This window comes from Rhinoderma darwinii, chromosome 1 (genome assembly GCF_050947455.1).
Source record: "Rhinoderma darwinii isolate aRhiDar2 chromosome 1, aRhiDar2.hap1, whole genome shotgun sequence".
Taxonomy (NCBI): Eukaryota; Metazoa; Chordata; class Amphibia; order Anura; family Rhinodermatidae; genus Rhinoderma; species Rhinoderma darwinii.
Genome location: NC_134687.1, coordinates 319,715,592 through 319,742,488, shown reverse-complemented (window position 1 = coordinate 319,742,488; position 26,897 = coordinate 319,715,592). Strand labels below are relative to the sequence as shown.

The 26,897-nt window shown below is 45.0% G+C and overlaps 1 protein-coding gene across 7 annotated transcripts in view; it reads right to left on the bottom strand.

The window, feature by feature from the left end:
* The window catches only part of PALM2AKAP2 (PALM2 and AKAP2 fusion), a 399,528-nt gene extending 381,320 nt beyond the window's left edge, over nt 1–18,208 (bottom strand). For 5 of the 7 annotated variants that reach the window (XM_075825567.1, XM_075825570.1, XM_075825572.1 and 2 more), the window contains exon 1: nt 17,805–18,208. In XM_075825567.1, the coding sequence (XP_075681682.1) occupies nt 17,805–17,852 (48 nt within the window). In that variant the 5' untranslated portion in view covers nt 17,853–18,208. The remainder of the gene's footprint in view (nt 1–17,804) is intronic. The other 2 variants (XM_075825569.1, XM_075825575.1) reach the window with 2 other exon arrangements.
* Between the last annotated feature and the right edge of the window lie 8,689 nt (nt 18,209–26,897).

Sequence of the window (26,897 nt, the reverse complement as noted above, 5' to 3'; positions counted from 1 at the left end):
AAGCGGCATCTAAGCTGTTAGACAGAGGGGGTGGGGGTCCATGTGTCACCACATCACCCCGCCTCTTCCTGATGGTTGTCTTCATTAGGCACCCAGAATTGCCATCTTTGTCCTTAGACAAAGATGGCAGACGCAGATCTTAAAAGAAAAATTAAATATTAGGAGAACTAAGAAAAGCACAATACACTGCACTATATAAGTATTGCAGTGTATTGTACTAGCGACCTAATAATCATTTGTTCAATTCCCCTAGTGGGACTAAAATAAATTTGTAAATTAAGTATTTAGTAAAAATAAAAAATATATTAAAAGTTGAAGAAAAAAAAATCGAATTTTTCTCCTAATGTAAAAAAAACCCAAAACAATATTGGTATCAAGCATCCTTAAAAGTTTAAACTATTAGGGCTAGTCCACATGTGGTGTAAACACTGCAGATTTTCCGCAACGTATTTAGTTGCGGAAAATCCGCAGCATAATACAGTAGTATAGAAGTGGATGAGATTTCAAGCCGCAGTATGTCAATTGTGGTTGCGGAATCGCCAGTAGTTTGTTGCGGGTTTTCCCCATTGAATTCAAGAGGGATCTAAAATCTGCAACAAACAGTAAAGAGTTGCGACTTTTGCAGCGGAATCACAGCGATTACGCCGCAAAAAACGCAACTTAGAAAAGAAAAACCTTATACTTACCTCTGACGTTCTGCATGCCAGCCTCCTGGGATGATGTTTCAACCCATGTGACCGTTGCAGCTAATCACAGGCTGCATCGGCAGTCACATGGGATGAAACGTCATCCCAGGAGGCCAGCCTGGATAACGTCAGAGGGCCGGCCTCCTGGGATGACGTGTCATCCCACGTGATCGCCGCTGCAGCCAATCACAGGCTGCAGCGGTCTCATGGGATAATACTGCTGCAGCCAATCACAGGCTGCAGCGGTCTCATGGGATGAAACTTCATCCCAGGAGGCCAGCAATTTGGTGCGGCTTTTCGTCCGGAGTACCCTGCGGCAATCGGGGCGGATACGCTGTGTACCTTGACGCAGCGTATCCGCCCCGTGTAAACTTAGCCTTACAATACAACATTATTTAACCCGCAGAAAAAAGTTATATGTACCCAAATAAAAATTACAGCTGACCCCGCAAAAAAACAAGCCTTCACACAGCTCCATTGATGAAAAAATAAAAAAGTTATGGGTCTCAGAATATGGCGACCCAAAACAAATAATTTTTTTAACAAATTGGTTTTGTTTTGTAAAAGTAATAGAAAAAATAATAAATAAATAAATGTAGTATTGACGGATTTGTATTGACACGCAGAGTAAAGTTGAAAAGAAACTCAAAAAACAATGGAGGAATTGCTGGTTTTTTTCCATTCCACCCCACAAAATATTTTATGAAAGTTGCCCGGTACATTATGTTAACTTAAAGAGGCTCTGCCACCAGATTTTGCAACCCCTATCTGCTATTGCAGCAGATAGGCGCTGCAATGTAGATTACAGTAACGTTTTTATTTTTAAAAAACGAGCATTTTTGGCCAAGTTATGACCATTTTTGTAGTTATGCAAATGAGGCTTGCAAAAGTCCAAGTGGGTGTGTTTAAAAGTAAAAGTCCAAGTGGGTGTGTATTAGGTGCGTACATCGGGGCGTGTTTACTACTTTTACTAGCTGGGCGCTCTGATGAGAAGTAACATCCTCTTCTCTTCAGAACGCCCAGCTTGTGACAGTGCAGATCTGTGACGTCACTCACAGGTCCTGCATCGTGACGGCCACATCGATCTTACCTGCAAACGCTGATGCTGCTGCAGAATCAACTGTAGCCTCTGCTGCCGATGTGGCCGTCACGATGCAGGACCTGTGAGTGACGTCACAGATCTGCACTGTCACAAGCTGGGCGTTCTGAAGAGAAGAGGATGTTACTTCTCTTCACAGCGCCCAGCTAGTAAAAGTATTAAAAACGCCCCGATGTACGCACCTAATACACGCCCACTTGGACTTTTACTTTTAAACACACCCACTTGGACTTTTGCAAGCCTCATTTGCATAATTACAAAAATGGTCATAACTTGGCCAAAAATGCTCGTTTTTTAAAAATAAAAACGTTACTGTAATCTACATTGCAGCGCCTATCTGCTGCAATAGCAGATAGGGGTTGCAAAATCTGGTGACAGAGCCTCTTTAAATAACCCCCTGAACTGTCAATGGGGCGTGTAATTGGCAAGGGGGCGTGTTACTATGGCTGTGACACTGTCCAATCACCTACAGACAGTGTCACAGCAAGAGCTGGAGAGAGGAGAGCGTGTACGTGCGCGCAGCTCCGCCGCCACCACTGAACGGAAAAGGAGAAGAAGAATGTGAATTCTTCTTCTTTTGTTCCGTGGCGGCAGGAGTATCGTCAGGAGCGGCATCGGAGCTGTGCGCGCCGCACGCTCTCACTCTTCAGCTCTCGGCAGGCAGGAACGACAAGACTGTGTGATCTCTCACGAGATTTCAATGGTATTTATTTCTTTGTTTGTTTTGCTAGGTTTCCTTTTTTTTTACGAAAACAATAGCGTAGTAGATGGAATGGAACGGAAACCTAGTAATCAGAGGCAAACTGAATCCAACTGAAAGCAAAAAAATACAATTCAAATCAATGGTAACGCAAACTGAAGTGATAGTTTACGTTTGGCTTTTCATTCATCTGTTCCTCTGATGGAAAGGTTGAATGGAACCGATGAAGGGAAAGACAACGCTGATGTGAATGGGCCCTAATATTGTAATATAGTAGCAAATGCTACTTTTGACCCTACCAGAAAACGCCCTGAGTATACTATATATAGATAATGAAGAATAAGGCTGGGTTCACACGACCTATATTCAGACGTAATGGAGGCGTTTTACGCCTCGAATTACGTCTGAAAAAACGCCTCCAATACGTCGGCAAACATCTGCCCATTACTTTCAATGGGCTTTACGATGTACTGTGCCGACGACCTGTCATTTTACGCGTCGCTGTCAAAAGACGGCGCGTAAAATAACAGCCTCGTCAAAGAAGTGCAGGACACTTGGGACGTAATTGGAGACGTTTCTCATTGACTTCAATGAAGAACAGCTCCAAATTACGTCCGTAAAAGATGCGGTGAAAAACGCCAGTACATACATTTACGTCTGAAATTCAGGAGCTGCTTTCTCCTGAAAACAGCTCCGTAATTTCAGACGTAAATGTAGTTATCGTGTGTACTTACCCTAAGGCCTTATGCACACGACAGTAGTGGACTGCGCGGCCGTGATTTGTGGCTCGGACGGCCGTGGAGAGTCACCCGTGGGCCGCCCGCAAATCGCGGGCCATGCACATGGCCGTGTGCATCCATTTCAATGAGCCTGGACTGCAAAATACGGCTTTAATAGGACATGTCCTATCTTTTTGCGGTCCAGGCTCCTGGGCAAGTCTTGTACACACGATTGTTGCAAATTTTGCATTCATTTTTTTAAGCCAAAACCAGAATGGGCCCTTATATTTTACAAGATGTAAAATACTTTAAATATAAAATAATAATCATAACAGGTAACAATGGGGTATAATAAATTAAAATTCACACAAACGATAATCAAGAAAACAAAGCTGAACTAACTACAACAGACCAGAGTATAAAACACAGATGTCCCTTGGAGTGTTGTCTGGCAGTTAGTGCTGCTAATCTGTCTGTAATTCTGTGGCTCCAGCGCTATGGCTAAGGCTATGTGGCAAGTCTGTCTTATAAAAAATAATATAACATGAGGTCACCAGATTGAACTGCATAAAAGGGGCCCATGTAAACACAGAAAGGTTCAGGAGCTATTTTAGTCAGTATAGTAAATCCCAACTGAACCACATTAAAAAAGCAAGCAAGAGGGTACATTGAACTTCAGACAAATTACAGTGATTTCACATGAATATAAATAATACACAAGTATCTAAACCTAATAGGAAATATATGAAAATGTGCATTTTAAAAACTTTTTTTTTTCTTTTTAATGCACGTTGGGCGGAATATATGAAAAGGGTTTATAAAACAGGCGGGATTAATTCAAAAGGGCGGGGCCTCCTTGGAACAAAAGATTTATCATTATTTACAGAACTTTGCCTGAGTTATGCCGCAAATCTACAGCCGCTCATAAGAGACGTTGATTTGCATTTCTGTCTCATGGACATCCTAAGATGTGCCAAACACATTAAGAAGTGTGTACCTCTAAGGGCGGATTTACACGAACGTGATTTGCGTCCGTGCAACCCACGTGAATTTCACGCGGGTCACACGGACCTATGCAAGTCTATGGGGCAGTGCAGACTGTCCGTGATTTTTGCGCAGCGTGAGTCCGCTGCGTAAAACTCACGACAAGTTCTATATTTCGGCGTGTGTTCGGCGTTTTTTTCGCGCATCAATTGAAGTCCATGGGTGCGTGAAAATCAATGGAAGCGTTATTCGCGCAACAGCAGTAAAAACTATGAATGAAAACAGAAAAGCACCACGTGCTTTTCTGTTTACAAACATACAAAAAGAGTGCAGCCACGCATCATACGCGGCTGACACACGGAGCTGTTAAGTACCTTTTGCGCACGCAAAGCGCACACGCTCGTGTGAATCCGGCCTTACTGTGGTTCGCTGAAGTCCCAGAGTTTTAACAATGACTTTGTAACCCTTTCCAGACTGGTGGATTCCAATGACTTTGTTTTGCATCTGTATTTGAACCTCTTTAGAAAGTGGCATCATGTGCTGCTTTTTGAGATCTTCTAGTCACATCTTCACATTGCCAGAGAGGTTCTATTTAAGTGATGTTTAGATTCAACAGGTCTGGCAGTAATCATGCCTTGGTGTGGCTAGCGAAATTGACCCCAATTGTCAATTGAATTTGGTTAGGTCCCATGCACACGACCGTATTTTCATCTATCCGTAAATACTGTCCGTAAATACAGATTCGCAGATTATCCGTAACTTATCCGTATATACGGTCCATAAAAAAAGAAGGGAGGTTGCAAATTATGTCACCAACATGTTGCAAAGCAACGTTTCTGTAAATACGGACAGTTTACGAATGCACATCTGTAGCTGTCTGTATTTACGGAAGCGCCCATAGGCTTCTATGGGAGAGTCTGTGCCGTAATTACGGACAAGAATAGGACAAGTTCTATAATTTTTTTAGCATCCGTAAAAATACGGTCCACAATTACGGATGAAAAATACGGCTGTGTGCATGGGGCCTTGCCTGGCTAATTTAGTAGTTAAGGGGGCAATTACTTTTTCACATAGGGCCAGTAAGGGCTGAACAGCACTTTCCCTTCAATAAATGAAATAATCTTTTAAAAACAGCAATTTGTGTTAATTTGGGTTGTCTTTGTCTAATCTTAAAAGTATTTTAATGACTTGGAACATTTCAGTGTGACAAATACTAAAATAGAAGACATTTTCACAGCACTGTATGAATGGCAGTACTGTGTCTGAATTCATGTCAAAGTTGTCTCTATATTTTTGTCTGAAAAGGGCTGTCCGACATACAGAAATAATACAGATGTAAAAAAAGGATCCAAATTATGAATATATGTAACAGGTGCTCTGATATAGCATATTGCATATTTTAAAATGCTTACTGCTGATAGAAATAGGGAGATAAAATATGGCCATGAATATAGAATTTATTAATAGCACCTTATTCAGGATATTTTCAATAACAAACAAATACAGAACCACAATTGCTGCTTCCTACTTTATTATATACACACACAGACAAACACCTATGTATGTATGTATGTATGTATGAATGTATGTATGAATGTATGTATCTATGTAGGTATGTATGTATGTATGTATCTATGTAGGTATGTATGAATGTATGTATGTATGTATGTATGTATGTATGTATGTATGTATGTATGTATGTATGTATGTATGTATCTATGTATTATCTATGTAGGTATGTATGTATGTATGTATGAATGTATGTATGTATATACGTACAGTATATTTTTTCATTTGCCAAGCACACAACTTTCTTCAGAGTAGGAAACCTTCCCCTTACAATTTTATAGTTCTGGCTTTCTACCATACTTGTGCTAATGGAATAATTGACGTAAACCAGGGCACGGTACCACTGAGTCTGCAGGATGTATACTTAAAGGTCTTAGTTTCCAAAATAGTGAAGATTTATACAAACCTTTCTGACTCTGACATGTTCTTTACTAAACATTTTAAACATGCAATGTACTAATTGCTCCACCTAACAAGATTTGATTTATGGAGCTTATCCCTGCAAAATAAAACTGTGCTTTTCTGTCAAATTATCAAAAATGTAGCTTTTTTTATGTCAGGTTTGTGGGAAATCTGATTTAAAACAATTAGGGTATGTTCACACGAGGGCGTCCGTTACGGCTGAAATACGGGGATGTTTCAGCCTGAAAACATCCCCGTAATTTCAGCTGTACCGGCATGTGCAGGCGCTTGAACGCCGCGTCCATTACGGCTGTAATTAGCGCTGCTATTCATTGGAGTCAATGAATAACGGCTCCAATTACGGCCAAAGAAGTGACAGGTCACTTCTTTGACGCGGGCGTCTATTTACGCTCCGTCTTTTGACAGCGGTGCGTAAATTACGCCTCGTGTGAACAGACAAACGTCTGCCCATTGCTTTCAATGGGCAGATGTTTGTCAACGCTATTGAGGCGCTATTTTCAGACGTAATTCGGGGCAAAAACGCCCGAATTACGTCCGTAAATAGGCCGTGTGAACATACCCTAAGGGCTCGTCCACGCGTATTTTCCATCCGGAATTGTGGACGGAAAATACGCAGTAGAATACAGTAGCAGCAAAGTGGATGAGATGTAATAAATCTCATTCATATGATGAGTAAATACTCAGCAGAAATTTACCTGCGGTGCGTATTTTTCGTTCCGTAGCGTGTCTATTCCTGCTGCGGAGGGTGGCCTGAATTGCTGCGTTTTTCAGAGATGTCACCATCTCCCAACATTTTGAAAAACGCAGAAAAATACGCACCATTTTCTACAGTCAAAACCGCGGGAAATGGTGCATATTTGCCGCAGCGGAAATTCTGCTACTTTCAACGGAATTGCTCCAGAAGTTTGTGGGACACCTCCAGTGCAGGGTTTAGTGAGCGCAACACACGGGATCAAGGCTGGACCTATGTGTGTCGAGGTCTATACCCAGACTGGGATGGAATGTTTGAAAGAGAGCAGGGTGTGATCCGAACCTGAATCCGCAACGACAAATTCGCAGCATTTTATCTAACATTTTAGCCAAATCCGCAACGGAATCCACAATGCAGATTACGTGCAGTACTGATGCGGACAGTGTCTGCAGCAATTCCGCCACGTCTGAACATGCCCTAACACATCTCAGCCACACACTGCGGAAAAAATCTGCGTTTATACAATGACCTGCGGTGCACATTTTTAATCATTGCTTTTTTGTTGCAGATTTTCTATATTGAGTTCAATTGAAAAGTAAAAACACGCAAAAAATTGCAAATGGTGCGAAAATCACAAGTAGGGGACAAAAAAAGACCTAATTCCAGTTTAAAAGCTCACCTCCCCTGGCGTTGACATTGTGACGGCTGCATCCGATGTGACAATCACAGGCTGCAGCTTTCCGCGGTTGTCATTCCGATCTAAAATCTGTACCACATAAGGCCTGATTTACACGAGCGTGTGCGTTTTGCGCACGCAAAAAACGTGGCTTTTGCGTACGCAAAAGGCACTCAACAGCTCCGTGTGGTGCTTTTGTTTACATTCAGATTTTGACAACTGTTGCGCGAATCACGCAGTTCGCACGGAAGTGCTTCCGTGCGACCTGCGTGGTTTTCATGCACCCATTGAATTCAATGGGTGCGTGATGCGCGAAAAACGCAGAAATATAGAACATGTTGTGAGTTTTACGCAGCGGACTCACGCTGCGCAAAACTCACGGACTGTCTGCATGCCCCCATAGACTAATATAGGTGTGTACGACATGCGTGAAAAGCACGCGCGTATATTACGCTCGTGTAAATGATGCCTTAAACATCATTTGTTGCAGACTTTCAGACAGGATTCCCTGGGAGTTCTTGGTTAAATACTCTGCAGAATGTTCCGCAGCATATCCAACCCATATGAGGGCGACAGATTTTGTTGCAGAACTTTTCTGGGACTGAAAATCAGTTTTAGGTTAGGAACACAATAGGCGGAATCAGGACAAATAGGATGCAAAAAATTACAAAGTGTATCCGCACTGGTAGCAGCAAGGAATTCCTTCCGAAAAACCACACCAAGTTTAAACTTACCCCCCTGTAGTCATGGTGACGCGTCTCTCTCTCTCTTCTGAGAATAGCCCGGTCTCCTGTGATGATGTTGTAGTGCATGTGAGGCTGGGTTCACACGACCATGTTACGTCCGTAAAGGACGGAACGTATTTCGGCCGGAAGACCCGGACCGAACACACTGCAGGGGGCCGGGTTCCTAGCATCATAGTGATGTACGATGCTAGGAGACCCTGCCTCGCTGCAGGACAACTGTCCCGTACTGTAATCATGTTTTCAGTACGGGACAGTAGTTCCACGCAGAGGCAGGGACTCCTAGCGTTGTACATCACTATGATGCTAGGAGCCCGGCTCCCTGCAGTGTGTTCGGTCCGTGTCTTCCGGCCGAAATACGTTCCGTACATTACGGACGTAACATGGTCGTATGAACCCAGCCTGACTGCTACAGCTTTTAATTGGCTACAGCAGTCACATGGTATAAAATGTCATCCCAGGAGGCCGGGCTGCATTCAGAAGAGAGGATTGCGTCGCTAGGACTACTGCAGCGGAGTAAGTGTGAGCTTTATTTATTAATTTCAAATTAAAAATATAAATATATTTTTTTGTGTTTGCAATTTTTGCAGCGAAATCGCAGCATTTCCGCCGCAAAAGCCGCAACACATAGCACTTTGTTGCGGTTTTTACCATGCCATTGAATTAAACGGGGAAACCCTGCAAAAGAAGAGCAGCGATTCTGCAGCATAATTGACATGCTTTGGCGTCAAAAACCGCACCGCACGTCAATTTATGAAAGCTTTTTTTGGCTGATTTTTTCCGCTGTGTGGGGATGAGACTCACCCACACTGCTTCTACTGTGCTACGCTGCAGATTTTCCGCAATTAAATCCTTTGTGGAAAATCTACAGCGTTTATGCTGTATGTGTTCCTACCCTAGGGGTAAGTCTACAAGTAGCATGATGCTGGGTTCTCACAATGCACATTCACTGCAGATTTGGATCCAGGAGAGCAGACCTATAAGGCCTTTCACTATATATTTCTTCTGTTTAGGTTCCGTTTCTGGCGTAAAAAATACATGCAAAATCTGCAGTAAATCTGCACTGTGGGAACCCAGCATAAGAACTGCTGAATTTCCAACTGGATTTTTTGTGCGGACTTTCCACCGCGTTTTCAAAAGAGAAATTGACATTCTGCAGATTGAGCACCTGCACCGCAAATCAATTTCCACACTTATTTTTTGAAAATTATTTCCGCAGCATGTGGATGATATTGATTCAAATCTCATCCATCTTGCTGCTACTTTTGCGCAGAAAATCCGGTTGGAAATTCTGCATTGTTTACACTGTGTGAACATTCCCTTAGGGTGTATATTGGGATGGTGCGGTTGACGTGCGCTTAAATTCACATCCAAAAAACAACATTGCTTTTACTGCGATTTGGTGCTTTTTTCAATGTGGTTGCGTTTTTTTAACCGCATCTCAACCGCAACATCTAAATACACCCTAAAGAAATTTCTTTGATGTCACGCAAAGCAGATTTGGCAAAGACATTTTTTGCAATTGAAAATCCGTCCCATACATCTGAATGGGGTTGTTTCTATAGCATGTGCATGGATTTCAGATGAATGAGACAGTTACAGAAATTTCTACAAGAAATCTGCTGCACGTGATATAGGGCATGACCACACGTGGCGGATTTCCTCCGCAACTGTCCGCATCAATGCCGCACAGAATCTGCGTTGCAGATTCTGCTGCGGATCTGCACAAAATGTGCAGTAAATTGATGCGGACTAGCTGCTGCGGACTGCGGGAAAAGTGCTTCCCTTCTCCCTATTCAGTGCAGGATAGAGAGAAGGGACAGCACTTTCCCTAGTGAAAGTCAAAGAATTTCATACTTAGGGCGGGTTCACACATAGCGGAATTTCACTTAAATTCCGCTGCGGACACTCCGCAGCGTTAATCCGCAGCGGAGCCGTTTCTCCATTGACTTTCACTTTAATTTAGCAGTGTTCGTTTACACGATGCGTACAATTCCGCTGCGGAGCATAGGCTGCGGAGCGGAATTTGGTGTCCGCAGCATGCTCTGTCTGTTGCGGAGCAGTGGCGGACTGGTTGCGGACTCATGGCGGAATTTCTCCATTGACTTCAATGGAGAGTCAAAATTCCGCAATGAAGTCCGCAGATCTTATGTGTGCTGCGGAGCGTATTGTTTTTACTACCATGACATTTCTTCATTCTGGCTGGACCTATGTATTTCTAGGTCTACAGCCAGACGAGGAAGTCAATGGGGCTCCCGTAATGACGGGAGCGTTGCTAGGAGACGTCTGTAAATAGTCACTGTCCAGGGTGCTGAAAGAGTTACGCGATCGGCAGTAACTGTTTCTGCACCCGGGACAGTGACTACCGATCTCAATATACATGTATCTGTAAAAAAAAATATAAGTTCATACTTACCGAGAACTCCCTGCGTCTGTCTCCAGTCCGGCCTCCCAGGATGACGTTTCAGTGTAAGTGACGGCTGCAGCCAATCACAGGCCAAGCACAGGCTGCAGCGGTCACATGGACTGGAGCTTCATCCAGGGAGGTCGGGCCGGATGCCGAAAGAGGGACGCGTCACCAAGACAACGGGCGGTAAGTATGAATTTCTTTGACTTTCACTAGGGAAAGTGCTGTCCCTTCTCTCTATCCTGCACTGAATAGGGAGAAGAGAAGCACTTTTCCTGCAGTCCGCAGCGGCCAGTCCGCATCAATTTTCTGCACATTTTGTGCAGATCCGCTGCAGAATCTGCAACGCAGATTCTGTGCGGCATTGATGCGGACAGTTGCGGAGGAATTCCGCCATGTGTGGTCATGCCCTTACCGGCCGTTGTCTTGGTGACGCGTCCCTCTTTCGGCATCCAGCCCGACCTCCCTGGATGACGCGCCAGTCCATGTGACCGCTGCAGCCTGTGCTTGGCCTGTGATTGGCTGCAGCCGTCACTTAGACTGAAACGTCATCCTGGGAGGCCGGACTGGAGCCAGAAGCAGGGAGTTCTCGGTAAGTATGAACTTATATTTTTTGACAGGTTGCTGTATATTGGGATCGGTAGTCACTGTCCAGGGTGCAGAAACAGTTACTGCCGATCGCTTAACTCTTTCAGCACCCTGGACAGTGACTATTTACAGACGTCTCCTAGCAACGCTCCCGTCATTACGGGAGCCCCATTGACTTCCTCAGTCTGGCTGTAGACCTAGAAATACATAGGTCCAGCCAGAATGAAGAAATGTCATGGCAAAAAAGCAAGACGTATCCGCAGCACACATAACATGTGCATGACAGCTGCGGACTTCATTGCGGAATTTAGAATCTCCATTGAAGTCAATGGAGAAATTCCGCCATGAGTCCGCCACTGCTCCGCAACAGACAGAGCATGCTGCGGACACCAAATTCTGCTCCGCAGCCTATGCTCCGCAGCGGAATGTTACGCATCGTCTAAACGAACACTTCTAAATAGAAGTGGAAGTCAATGCAGAAACGGCTCCGCTGCGGATTAACGCTGCGGAGTGTCCGCAGCGGAATTTAAGTGAAATTCCGCCACGTGTGAACCCAGCCTTACTTTTGCTTTGGATAAGTTTTCTATGGTTATAGAGGTCACGTCTCATTGCAGTAGTTGAGAATATTTTACTTGTGGCTTATGTCTTGAATAGTTACAGACTGCTTGCTTATATGTAAATCGTCATCAGTATTGTTCATATTAGTTCTTTTATAGGCTGTTGAGTTACAAAGAGCACATATTAACTGTAGATGATTGTATTTCTGTGTGTTGTAGGCGTACTTGCAGATTAGTCTCCAGCATGGGGGGGGGGGGTATATATTTATTTAAACAAAGAAAATCACAATTTTGTTTTTCTCTTTATGATTTATTACTTACCATTTATGAATCCAGTACCATTGAAAGGTTCCACCCCAGCAGCATATTAGGTGTAGATGCAGATTTTATTTCACCCACGCCTTATAATTGCTATGGAGTTCGATTGACACAGTGGGGGACAATGCAGACACAAAGCAGTGGTGTTGCTATAGTAACAAATCAACGCTTGCTTACCTTTTGTAACCCTTTTTAAGACAGTGAGGGTATGTTCACATGGGCTATTTTCAGCCGTTTTTCGGCCTGTAAATGTCCCGAAAAATCGGAAGCAGAACGCCTACAAATATCTGCCCATTGATTTTAATGAGAAATACGGTGTTCTGTTCCGATGGGACATTTTTTGACACCTTATTTTCGCGTAAAAAAACTACTCATACAAAGTAGTTCATGTCACTTCTTGAGCCGTTTTTCATTGACTCAATAGAAAAACAGCTCCAAAAACGGCCGTAAAAAACGCTGCAGATTAAAACGCAATCGCAAATTTTATTAACAAATGGCAGGAGCTGTTTTCTCTTGAAAGCAGCTCTGCATTTTCAGCTGTATTTTGTTAACCGTGTGAACATACCCTTAAGTTATGTTCACACAACCTATTTTCAGCCGTTTTTTTGGGTCGTAAACACAACGAAAAAGTCTAAAAATGCGGAGGCTGAACGCCTCCAAACATCTGCCCATTGATTTCAATGAGAATAACTGCGTTATGTTCCCACGGGGCGTTTTTTTACGTTGCCGTTTTAAAAAACACCTCATAAAAAGAAGTGCATGTCACTTCTTGAGCCATTTTTGGAGCCGTTTTTCATTGACTCAATGGAAAAACAGCTCAAAAAACGGGCGTAAAAAACGCTGTCAAAAATGCAAGTTGCTTAAAAAATGGCTGAAAATCAGAAGCTGTTTTCCATTGAAAACAGCTCCGTATTTTCAGCAGTTTTTTGTTAAGCTTGTGAACATAGCCTGAGGCTACATTCACACGACAGTGAAAAAAAACAAATGACCTTTGAAAACTGAGCAACTGTCAATTTTTCATGTCCATTTTGCATCAGTGTGTCTCCAAATTTTCATCCATTTCCAGTCCGTCTGTCCGTTTTTAATGTCCGTTTGTCATCCGTTTTTCAAAAAAGTAAAAAAAAAACTGATGGCTTTAATTTGTGAGTTTTATTGTTCAAACCCCCTGAAAACACCACCTCGCCCATGTAGATAAGGGCCTGTTCACATCACTGTTCACTTCCGTTCCGTCGGAGGGTTCCGTCGGGTGAACCTCGCAACGGAAAGTGAAACTGACAGCACAGCTTCCGTTTCAGTCACCATTGATCTCAATGGTGATGAAAACATCGCTAATGCTTTCCGTTCGTCACCATTCCGGCTGGTTTCCGGTTTTCCGACGGAATCAATAGCGTAGTCGACTAGAATTCCTTCAGGAATTTTGAGGTACATTTAGAACTTTGCGTTTTTTTCCCGCATTTTTCACCGACGGCTGTTGAAGCTAATACAAGAACCACGGGCAAAAAACGCTGTGAAAAACACTCAAACTAGCGCAAACAAGTTTTTTCTTCCTCCCATTGACTTCAATAGGAGATCAGAGGCGGAAACTGCATCAAAAAAGGACATGCTGTTTTTTTCATTACGGCTCAGTTCTGTACAGAGCCGAAATAGGGCTTCGGGAGAGGTGCATCCAACTTCTACTGTACCTCCTTTGGGTATGTTCACACGTTTTTTTCATGCAGACTGTGGTGCTCAGTGGTAAATCGGCGTTGCAGTTCAAGTGGCACCGAATTTTTCACTGCGGATTTGAAATCCGTGTCAATAAGTAAAATGACTCCTCGTGAAAAAGCCGCATTCACGTGCATTAGTACCATTGAATGGGCACATAAATTGGACATCTGCATCCATGAGCAACACGTGGGTTTCTGATGCGGATTTCCATTGAAATGTCTTTCCGTTGAATACGTCTTTGTTCCTAAAGAAACACTGACGAGTTTTACTAAGCTCTTCTTAATAAGTAAGGGAAGACATATCTGTATGTCTCTGTATTTCATATAAAGGTACAAAACAGAAAAATACACTTGTTTGGGCTCTATATTATGGCTTCGTACAACTTAAGGGCAGATTTACACGAACGTGTAATACGTCTGTGCAACGCGCGTCGCACGGACCTATATTAGGCTATGGGGCAGTGCAGACTGTCAGTGATTTTTGTGCAGCGTGAGTCCGCTGCGTAAAACTCACGACAAGTCCTATATTTTTTGCGTTTTTCGCGCATCACGCACCCAATGAAGTCAATGGGTGCATGAAAATCACGCATGCCACACTGAGGCACCTCCGTGGGACATGCGTGATTCGCACAACAGCAGTCAAAAGTATGTTTGCAAACAGAAAAGCACCACGTGCTTTTCTGTTTACAAACATCCAAACAGAGTGTCATAATGATGGCGGCTGCACGAAAATCACGCAGCCGCGCATCCATATTAACATGACACACAGAGCTGTTAAGTACCTTTTGCAAAACGCACACGCTCGTGTAAATACGCCCTAAAGGTTATTTCTGAAAAGGTTCCCATGCAATATGGTTTCCTTGCTCAAAACCACTTTGGTTTTGGAGGATTTTTTCAGACCATGAATGAACCACTATAAGGCCATGTTCAGACGTGGCGGAATTTTTCTGCTGCAAATGTTGGTGCAGAGTCGGGGCAATTACGCAACGAATCTGCACCAACATTTGCATATTTGACAGGTAATTCAGACGTTGCAGATATCACAGCGGACTTGCCACAGATTTCAGTTTTTGCATTGCAAAGGTTGAAATCCGCAGTGAAATTCCGCTTCTTCTCCGCAATGTAATGAGCATGCTGCGGAGGGGAAATTCTGCACCGCAGCCTAAATTCCGCACAGTTATTTTCTGCAACGTCTGAACTAAGTTTCCTAAAAATGTATAGACAGAAATGTAAAAAATGGCTGATGCAGAATTCCACTGTGGACTGTCCTCAGCAGAATCCAACAGCAATTCTGCCACGTTTTAATGTGCCCTAGGAGTCTTCACACACAGCATCTAGTGGTGTTTAGCGTCTTCTATGTTTTGTGTTTTGTTTTGTTTTTAGCTAAAACACTGTGACCAGATGTTTCTTGTGAGTCTATAGAAAAATAAGAAAATGTCTAAATACACAGCATTTTGCTTTGTTGCATTTTAGTAGCGATGCTGGGGGTCAGTTGTCGTACGCACCTATATTAGTCTATGGGGCAGTGCAGACAGTGCGTGAATTTTGCGCAGCGCGTGTGCGCTGCGTAAAACTCACGACATGTCCTTTCTTTGTGCGCTGTTCGCGCATCACGCACCCATTGAAGTCAATGGGTGCGTGAAAACCACGCAGGTCGCATGGAAGCACTGCGTGATTCGCGCAACAGCTGTCAAACTCAGAATGTAAACAGAAAAGCACCACGTGCTTTTCTGTTTACAAACATCCAAATGGCGTGTCAAAATGATGGCGGCTGCGCGAAAATCAAGCAGCCGCGCATCATACACTGATGACACACGCAGCTGTTAAGTGCCTTTTGCGCACGCAAAATGCAGCGATTTTTGCGTGCGCAACATGCACACGCTCGTGTAAATCAGGCCTAAAGAGAACCTTTCACCTCCCCATACATGTGCAGCATGTAATGGGCAGTGCTACACAAACCCTGGGGCACTTTCCATTTTTTTTCTATCCTCCTCTGTTATTTAGATATCGGTGCCGTTATATTTGGCGCCCGATATGTAAATAAGCCCCTGAACTGTCAATGGGGCACTTCTTTATTTCTAAATGGCATGGAAGCGTGTAACTTATCGCTCTGACACTATATCTAAATAACGGAGGATAGCACAGAAAAAAAAAGTGAGAAGTTTAGTTCAGCCCTGCCTATTACATGCTGCACTCAGATGCACATGTATGGGGAGGTGAAAGGTTCCCTTTAAAGGCTATGTAAACCAGAGAGCACAGCACACATGGCAGGGCTAAACAATTATTCTTATTAAGGAGGCTGAAATATTACCTAAGGAATGATTACATTTAAATTTTATTTTTTGCTGTGGTTTGCCTTCAAAAGAACAGCACTACTTTGTAGAATATATTACCAATAATGATATCACCCAAAAACAGTTGTTCAGACACAAGAAAACTTTCTTCGGGCAGCGATGGTTGGAGTCCGAGCACACGTCTCTGAGGATTGTCATGGCACAGCTCTGTCAGAAACAAAGGCCCATTCTGTCAGCATTTTCTGACGTATCACGTTTCTACAAGACTGTAATTGTGTGGCTTTTTGTTTGCACTTTTATCCTGCATTATTGATGCTATTACTTGATTTCTAGACACAAAGTAAGACAATATGTACAGTGATACGGGTAAACTATGTCAACCCTTTAAAAACATGTACATTGTAACAAAAATAAATTGTGCCATCAAATTGTCCAAAAACCCATTCAACACACTGCATACTATGATTTGATATCAGGATAGACATTTTATCTCAACACTATCATCATGTCACAATATAGGCAACATATGATTTGCAGGGATTATCTGGTTAATCTTATGCCCTATAGGGTTGTATAGATGTAACAGGGTGGAGAGTCCCTCTAGATGGTGGCACTTGTTTTGCAGGACCCATCTGTGTACTACACACACGTCCCACTAATTTCAACGGGCACCGTGTAAGGCTTCATTTCTCCTGCAATAACGGAGGCCACAGCTAACAAAGAAAATGTGCCAAAAACACCACCAATCCCTCTGGTCCGACAGCGCTTACAAGCTGACAAAACTTTGTCATTGCTAAAAATTGTAACAATTGGACAACATTTTTTAATGATTTTCAGATCGTAACAAGTTATTTTTTGTGTACGTGCCACGAAGGTGCCCTTCAAAGATATCCCAATAGTTGAGATAAAGGCAGCATTTACACTAAACAGACCCCAACACTTGCAACCAAGGATGGCAATATATTGATGTTAAGTGGAACATTTGCCAGAAAAACCTTGGCATTCACAATACGACCTAATCGACGTGTGCTTATAGGGGTATTTGCACCCAATAAATGCACCCCAAAAGGTGGACTGTTGAATCTGGTGCATGCTATATGCCCTCTGAGCCAGTCAGAAATGTCATGATGACTCACATGACGTGACTTGGCATTCATCTATGGGGCATAGAAGCGCCAGCGTGCCCTCTTAGAGCTTTTGACTAATGAGAGTTAAGGCATACCATTGCATATGTGATATGCAAACTTTTGTCCCCCTCAAAAAGAAAATTCTGTGGGGCATTTGATGGGTGTGAATTAAACGCCCCCCACAGGAAGCACCTAAATTTAAAGGGGTATGTGGTGTATATCTAAGATGTTCTGCAGTGGCTGCCAGCAGCAATACATCCTCCCAGCTGCCCTTCTCAGTCTATTGCTGGAGACAGAAACGGCAGCATTTGCAGTAAAATGCTGTATATTCCAGCAGCGGCTATGTGTGTAAGCCTAGATGAGGTACTGCAGCCAGCGTGAGGAGAAACCCAGCGGGGACTGTCTCTATTCAGCAACCGTTACTATGTAGGAAAGCTCGGTCTCCTGTGAGGAAACCTCCCGCCACTCGGCTCCAGCACACACATATAATATATATCATGTAAAATCATTGACTTACTGCTATGGCTTGCAGACGCTCCCTGTGCAATTCTGCCGCCGAAGCCATCCTCAGGTAACTGGTAGATTCACGTAGATTGAGCCTTTCTGTGAGTGTTTACTCCGTGGAGTCTCTTCCTCACTGTTCTGGCTCACAGTGACTGGAGCGGTGCCTGTCTGCCTTCCATCCCTCTGCTGCTGCTGCTGCTGCTGCTGCCACACAAGCCATGCATATACTGCCTGGAAGCTCGAAGCCCTCACTGCACCACTTCGTCTTTGCTCCTCCTATGTGGTGTCAAGTCACCATAGGACCTTGGCATGAGGACCAGCTCACTCATACAGATGGTTTATGAGGAGAAGGTTGGTAAAGATCAGTGACTTAGCTCTATACAGACATGCTTAGTCTTCACATATTACCATGAGGCTTTATAAAGAATGAATGCTGCATAATATAATGGAAACCTCATTGGAAACGACGATTTTCTGTTGTAATTAAAAGCATTTACATGACAACGTTTTAAAAATTAATAAATAAGAAAATTATACCATTTAGAATAGTGATTCCATTTGCCTCAAACAGTACGCCAATATGTTATTAAAATGTGGCATGCGCCTACTCTCCAACGTGGTGAGGAATATGGCGCTACTAGAGTTCTACCTAGTGTAGTTAGGCTCTGTGCATAATACGTTTTATGCCTTACGTTTCATGTATACGCCTGGAAAAGCTCCCAACGTATACGCTAATCGTAGGCTGTGACGGACGCATAATAGAGGCATCCGTCACTATAGAGTAAAATGAATACTAACTTTAATACTCATGACCCTGTTTATGACCGATACGTTTAACGGATACCATGATAGTCTATGGGCGACGGATTTTACTGTTGGGCATCAGTTTAACGCATACGTCACCCATTGAATAACATGGTATCCGTTTAATGTATACGTCATGAAAAGCCCATGACGTTTAAGTTAAATGTATACCTGTGACTTCTGCTATACAGTGGCTACCATTTTTTTGTGCCATCTTGCGGGTTGTAAAAGCGAAGTTTACTACACTATTCCATCCTCCAAAAAAAAGTATATTGGCAATTTTTGGCGTCCGTCGGGCTAATGGACCCCTATGGACCCATTTAGCGTGTACGTTGGTAGCTTTCCCAACATACACGTTAAACGTAGGACATAAAAGTAATGCGCACAGAGCCTTAGAAAACCTTAGTAAATTAGTCACACAGAGGAGATTAGGGGAGATTTCTTAGTGAAAGGGACACTTCAGCCAAAACGAAATTTTCCCATGTGTAGCAGTATGGTATTCCATGTGTCAGTCTCCTGTTATTTTTCTTGCAGCTTTTATCTCTATATATGAGTGATGGTTGCTTAGCAGCAGTGTGAATCAGGCTCGGTGACCCACTTTCTCTACATGAGTCTATGGGAGCTATGTGTCACCCATCACAGGCTTCAGCAGTTCTTGTACCACACCAGTTTTGCAGCTTCCACTGATACTTAGACAGGTTAATGTCGTACAGGGATAATGTAGAAGAATATAGTGCAGCCTCCCTGTCTGTACACTTATGGTTTCTCTGCTTATTTGATGGAGGCTTTTAGCACAGACAAGGCCGCAGTTCAAAAAGTAAGTACAGTATACATAAAAGAAGTGTAGAGCGTGGTATACAGTCAGGTGGGGAATGAAGACTTGAAAAGTTGTGTTTCCATTGGAGGTCTTCTTTAAATAAACATTTTCTGGCATCTAAAAAAATCTGGTGTGTGACATGTGATAGAGGACGTCGCTGTAGAATAAATTAATAGGGAAAACAGTCTGTTTGCTGGGGAGACTAAGGCCTTCTTCACACGACAGTGATGGCCGTCCTTTTAAGGGCCATCACACGGCCGTTTTCAGAACAATGATGTTCTATGGGTGTATTCACACAGCCGTTTTTTTAACGGCCCGTGAATAATGGGCGTCAAAAAATAGGACATGTCCTATTTTTGGCCGTTTTAATGGCCCGACGGCCCCCATAGAAGTCAATGGATCCGTTTTTAACGGCTGTCAATACATGTAACAACCGTTAAAAACAAATCTGTGACATGGGGATTTGCAGGCTATTGGCGGCGCGACGACACATACTCACAGATGCTGCACCGACTTCTTCTGGTCTGGTCGCTAGTCTCATGGGTTCTCCGAAGGCGACGCGATAACGTCATCGCGCCGCCTTCACAGATCCCGTGAGACTAGCGACCAGACCACCGGAGACAGTGCTGCATCTTGAGTATGTGTCATCGCGTCGCCGCAGATCCCGTGAAGACGAGGGACCTTACCTGAAGACAGCGCTTTATTGGTGAGTATGTAGGGCATTCACGTCGGGCTGTGTGGCATCATCTACATCGCGGCTGTGTGGCATCTACAGGGGGGCTGTGTGCATCTACAGTGAGGCTGTGTGGCATCTAGTGAGGCTGTGTGGCATATACAGGGGGTCTGTGTGGCATCAGATACAGGGGGCTGTGTGGCATCATATACAGGGAGGCTGTGGCATATACAGGGAGGCTGTGTGGCATATACAGGGAGGCTGTGTGGCATATATAGGGGGTCTGTGTGGCATATACAGGGAGGTGTGGCAAATACAGGGGTCTCTGTGGCATATACAGTGAGGCTGTGTGGCATATACAGTGAGGCTGTGTGGCATCATATACAGGGGTCTGTGTGACATATACAGGGAGGCTGTGTGGCATATACAGGGAGGCTGTGTGGCATATACAGGGAGGCTGTGTGGCAAATACAGGGGTCTGTGTGGCATATACAGGGAGGTGTGTGGCATCATATACAGGAAGGTGTGTGGCATCATATACAGGAGGTGTGTGGCATCATATACAGGAGGTGTTTGGCATCATATACAGGAGGTGTGTGGCATGATATACAGGAGGTGTGTGGCATGATATACAGGAGGTGTGTGGCATGATATACAGGAGGTGTGTGGCATGATATACAGGAGTTGTGTGGCATGATATACAGGGAGGCTGTGTGGCATGATATACAGGGAGGCTGTGTGTCACGGACACTGGGTTTGTGGACCCACTAGGCCGCTCCGCCGTAGCGGGGAGGCAGCTGACCAGGTCACAGTCTATGTGAAAGTAAGATAGCAGACAGTAATGCTTAGGTACCTGAAATAGTCCGGACGGTGACTGTGGCTTCAGCACGGATGGAGGCAGGTGCGGAAAGTGGGGCCAGACGTGGCGGGCAGTATCCGATGAGCAGATGGCACTTGACGTGGCAGATGGCACTTGACGTGGCAGATGGCACTTGAACACGGGTAGGCACAGGAACAATGCGGAATACAGGAACGGTAACAGGGCACGGGTAACAGCTGGAACGGGAGACACTAAGGGACCATTTGCGAGACAGACAGGGAAAGACTAACAACGCTCAGGCAAGGATCAGAAGGGCTGGGGTATTCTTATAGGGCAGGAAATCATGTGGGTTAATGAACATTGTTTTCATGTGCGCGCGCTGGCCCTTTAAGAGCGGGCGCGAGCGTGCGCGCGCACCCTACGGGACCCGGCCGGACGGAGCGGAAGTGAGCGCTGGCATCTCCTAGGAGGCAGACGGAGGCCAGCGCTCACAGATCCATGGCTGCGGGCGTCGGGAGGTGAGTGAACCCGATGGCCCGCGGCCATGGGCGCTACACTGTGTGGCATGATATACAGGGAGGAGTGTGGCATCATATACAGGGAGGAGTGTGGCATCATATACAGGGAGGAGTGTGGCATCATATACAGGGAGGAGTGTGGCATCATATACAGGGAGGAGTGTGGCATCATATACAGGGAGGAGTGTGGCATCATATACAGGGAGGTGTGTGGCATCATATACAGGGAGGTGTGGCATATACAGGAGGTGTGTGGCATCATATACAGGGAGGTGTGTGTGGCATCATATACAGGAGGTGTGGCATATACAGGTGTGTGGCATCATATACAGGAGGTGTGTGGCATGATATACAGGAGGTGTGTGGCATCATATACAGGGAGGAGTGTGGCATCATATACAGGGAGGAGTGTGGCATCATATACAGGGAGGAGTGTGGCATCATATACAGGGAGGAGTGTGGCATCATATACAGGGAGGAGTGTGGCATCATATACAGGGAGGTGTGTGGCATCATATACAGGGAGGTGTGTGTGGCATCATATACAGGGAGGTGTGTGGCATCATATACAGGAGGTGTGGCATCATATACAGGGAGGAGTGTGGCATCATATACAGGGAGGAGTGTGGCATCATATACAGGGAGGAGTGTGGCATCATATACAGGGAGGAGTGTGGCATCATATACAGGGAGGTGTGTGGCATCATATACAGGGAGGTGTGTGTGGCATCATATACAGGAGGTGTGGCATATACAGGAGGTGTGTGGCATCATATACAGGGAGGTGTGTGTGGCATCATATACAGGAGGTGTGGCATATACAGGTGTGTGGCATCATATACAGGAGGTGTGTGGCATGATATACAGGAGGTGTGTGGCATCATATACAGGGAGGAGTGTGGCATCATATACAGGGAGGAGTGTGGCATCATATACAGGGAGGAGTGTGGCATCATATACAGGGAGGAGTGTGGCATCATATACAGGGAGGAGTGTGGCATCATATACAGGGAGGAGTGTGGCATCATATACAGGGAGGAGTGTGGCATCATATACAGGGAGGTGTGTGGCATCATATACAGGGAGGTGTGTGTGGCATCATATACAGGAGGTGTGGCATATACAGGAGGTGTGTGGCATCATATACAGGGAGGTGTGTGTGGCATCATATACAGGAGGTGTGGCATATACAGGAGGTGTGTGGCATCATATACAGGAGGTGTGTGGCATGATATACAGGAGGTGTGTGGCATGATATACAGGAGGTGTGTGGCATGATATACGGGAGGTGTGTGGCATGATATACGGTAGGTGTGTGGCATGATATACGGGAGGTGTGTGGTATCATATACAGGGAGGTGTGTGGTATCATATACAGGGAGGTGTGTGGCATCATATACAGGGAGGTGTGTGGCATCATATACAGGGAGGTGTGTGGCATCATATACAGGGAGGTGTGTGGCATCATATACAGGAGGTGTGTGGCATCATATGTAGGGAGGTGTGTGGCATGATATACAGGAGGTGTGTGGCATCATACAGGAGGTGTGTGGCATGATATACAGGAGGTGTGTGGCATCATATACAGGGAGGTGTGTGGCATCATATACAGGAGGTGTGTGGCATGATATACAGGAGGTGTGTGGCATGATATACAGGAGGTGTGTGGCATCATATACAGGGAGGTGTGTGTGGCATCATATACAGGCAGGTGTGTGGCATGATATACAGGGAGGTGTGTGGCATGATATACAGGAGGTGTGTTGCATCATATACAGTGAGGCTGTAAATAGTGTCTAGGTAAACATGTGACCTTCCTTTGGGTGATTTCAGGGGGCTGGGACAAAAAAAGCCTGACCAATGAAATGAATCAGTTTCTTTAACGGCCATGAAAAACTGATGCAAAATGAATGTCAAACGGCCATTAAAAACGGACAGACGGACTGGAAATGGATGAAAATTTGGAGACACACTGATGCAAAACGGCCATGAAAAACTGAGCGTTGATCAGCTTTTAATGGACATTTTGTTTCACTGTCCTGTGAATAAGGGCATGTTCAGACGTGGCAGAATTCCGCAGACACGGTCCGCATCAATGGCGCACATAATCTGTGTTGCAAATTCCTTTGCGCCTTTGCCTAAAATGTGCAGTAAATTGCTGCGGATTATCCGTTGCATATTCAGGTGAAGAATACATCCTCCTGTCTTTTAAAACATTCCATCTCAGTCTGGCTATAGACCTCGAAACACTAAGGCCTTATTCACACGACAGTGAAAAAAAATGTCCATTTAAAACTGATCAACTGTCAGTTTTTCATGGCCATTTTGCATCAGTTTGTCTCTAAATTTTCATCCATTTCAAGTCCATCTGTCCGTTTTTAATGGCCGTTTGACATCCATTTTGCATCAGTTTTTCATGGCCGTTAAAAAAACTGATGAATTTCATTGGTCAGGCTTTTTTTGTCCCAACCCCCTGAAAACAACCAAAGGAAGGTCACATGTTCACCTAGACACTATTTACAGCCTCCCTGTATATGATGCCACACACCTCCCTGTATATGATGCCACACGCCTCCCTGTATATGATGCCACACGCCTCCCTGTATATGATGCCACACCAGCCTCCCTGTATATGATGCCACACACCTCCCTGTATATGATGCCACACGCCTGCCTGTATATGATGCCACACCAGCCTCCCTGTATATGATGCCAGACGCCTCCCTGTAGATGCCACACGCCCCCTGTAGATGATGCCACACACCTCCCTGTAGATGATGCCACACGCCTCCCTGTAGATGCCACACGCCCCCTGTAGATGATGCCACACGCCTCCCTGTAGATGCCACACGCCCCCTGTAGATGATGCCACACGCCTCCCTGTAGATGCCACACGCCCCCTGTAGATGATGCCACACGCCTCCCTGTAGATGCCACACGCCTCCCTGTAGATGCCACACGCCTCCCTGTAGATGCCACACGCCTCCCTGTAGATGATGCCACACGCCTCCCTGTAGATGATGCCACACGCCTCCCTGTAGATGATGCCACACGCCTCCCTGTAGATGATGCCACACGCCTCCCTGTAGATGATGCCACACGCCTCCCTGTAGATGATGCCACACGCCTCCCTGTAGATGATGCCACACCAGCCTCCCTGTAGATGATGCCACACCAGCCTCCCTGTAGATCGTGCCACACCAGCCTCCCTGTAGATCGTGCCACACCAGCCTCCCTGTAGATCGTGCCACACCAGCCTCCCTGTAGATGCCACACCAGCCTCCCTGTACATGATGCCACACCAGCCTCCCTGTAGATGCCACACCAGCCTGCCTATAGATCGTGCCACATACTCACGGGTGCAGCGCCGTCTCTCCTCTTCTTCACTTGTGGTCACTCGTCTGCACGGGATCTGGAAAGGCAGTGCGACGGGGCGGTGACGTCATCGAGGCGCCTTCAAACCCGAGTGACCACAGACGAGTGACCACACCTGAAGAAGCGCCGCAAACGTGAGTATGCCAACGATAGCCAGCAAGGGAACTAGTAGTTCCCTTGCCAGTCCCCATGTAACAGATCCGTTTTTAACGGTTGTTACATGTATTGACAGCCGTTAAAAACGGATCCATTGACTTCTATGGGGGCCGTCAGGCCGTTAAAACGGCCAAAAATAGGACATGTCCTATTTTTTGACGGCCATTATTCACGGGCCGTTAAAAAAACGGCCGTGTGAATGCACCCATAGAACATCATTGTTCTGAAAACGGCCATGTGAAAGCCGTTAAAAGGACGGCCATCACATGGCCGTTTTTCACTGTCGTGTGAAAGAGGCCTAAGGGTATGTTCACACGATTAACAAAATACGTCTGAAAATACGGAGCTGTTTTCAAGGGAAAACAGCTCCTGATTTTCAGACGTTTATTGAGCAAGCGTTTTTTACGGCCGTTTTTGGAGCTGTTTTCAATAGAGTCTATGAGAAAACGGCTCCAAAAACGTCCCAAGAAATGTCCTGCACTTCTTTTGACGAGCCGTCATTTTACGCGCCGTATTTTGACAGCGACGCGTAAAATGACAGCTCGTCTGCACAGAACATCGTAAGACCCATTGCAAGTAATGGGCAGATGTTTGCCGACGTATTGGAGCCGTCTTTTCAGGCGTAATTCGAGGAGTAAAACGCCTCCATTACGTCTGAAAAGAGGTCGTGTGCACATACCCTTAGGTCCAGCCAAAATGATGAAATATCCTGTTCGCAAAAGCAATCCACAACGCAACACACATAACATCTGCGGATTTCATTGCGTAATTTTGCAACTCCATTGAAGTCAATGGAGAAATTCCGCCACAAGTACGCATCAAGTCCGCAACAGCCAGTGTATGCTGTGGACACCAAATTCCGCACCGCAGCCTATGGTCCGCAGCGGAGTTTTCAGCAATGTCTACACGAACGTAACTAAAAAGGTGTGGAAACCAATGGACAAACTGTCCGCTGCGGAATTCCACAGCAATTCCGCCACGTCTGGCCATGCCCTTAAGGTGCTTATATATCTTAGACAAAACTCAGCTAACCTACCGATTCTCTTAGGGAAAATATTTCTATATGTATGGCACACGATGGAGCCTGTTCTGCTGCACTTAGGCTGTACGCAGTGGAAGATTACCAGAGGGGTAGATGGGGGCAAACGCCCCTGAAATGCACAAGAACAAAAACCATAACAGAGCAGAGAGCCATTGGCTCCCTGCTCCGCCATTTACTCTTGTAGGCTACAGGCTGGTTTAGGCCTGCGGGAGCGCGCTGATTACGTCATTGCATCCCGTCACCTGTTCTAAGCCGCTGAGAGGAAGAAGTCCTATCTTGTGAGAACGTCAGAAAAGGGTTATGCGAGGATACTTTTTTTTTCCTTTTTAGGAGCGCAAAGGGGGCACTATTAATAGTGGGGCACTACTGTAGGGAAGCATAAAAGGACAGCGGGGTCATAAGAGGGGGCATAATTACTGAGTAGGGGCATAAAAGAGAGCATTATTACTGTGGGAGCATAAAAGGGGACATTATTGTCGAGTAGGGCATAAAAGGTACATTAGTACTGAGTGGGGCGTCAAAGGGGCCATTGTTACTGTGGGGGCATAAAAATGGGCATTATTAGTGTGGGCATAAATTAAGGCAATAATACTGAGTGGGCATTATTACTGTGGGAGCATAAAAGGTTGCATTATTACTTAGTGGAGCATAATAGGGACATTTGTACTGAGTGGGGGCATAAAACGGGGCATTATTATTTAGTGGGGCATAAAAGGCGCAGTATTACTCTTTGGGGCACTAAGAGGAGCACAAGAGCACCATTACTACGTGGAGCCTAAAGGAGGCACTATTTATGTTTAAGGGGCACTAAAAGCGCCACCATCCCTGGGAGAGTTCTAAAGGAGAAAATCCGCAGCATAATAAAGTAGCAGCAAAGTGCATGAGATTTGAACAAATCTCA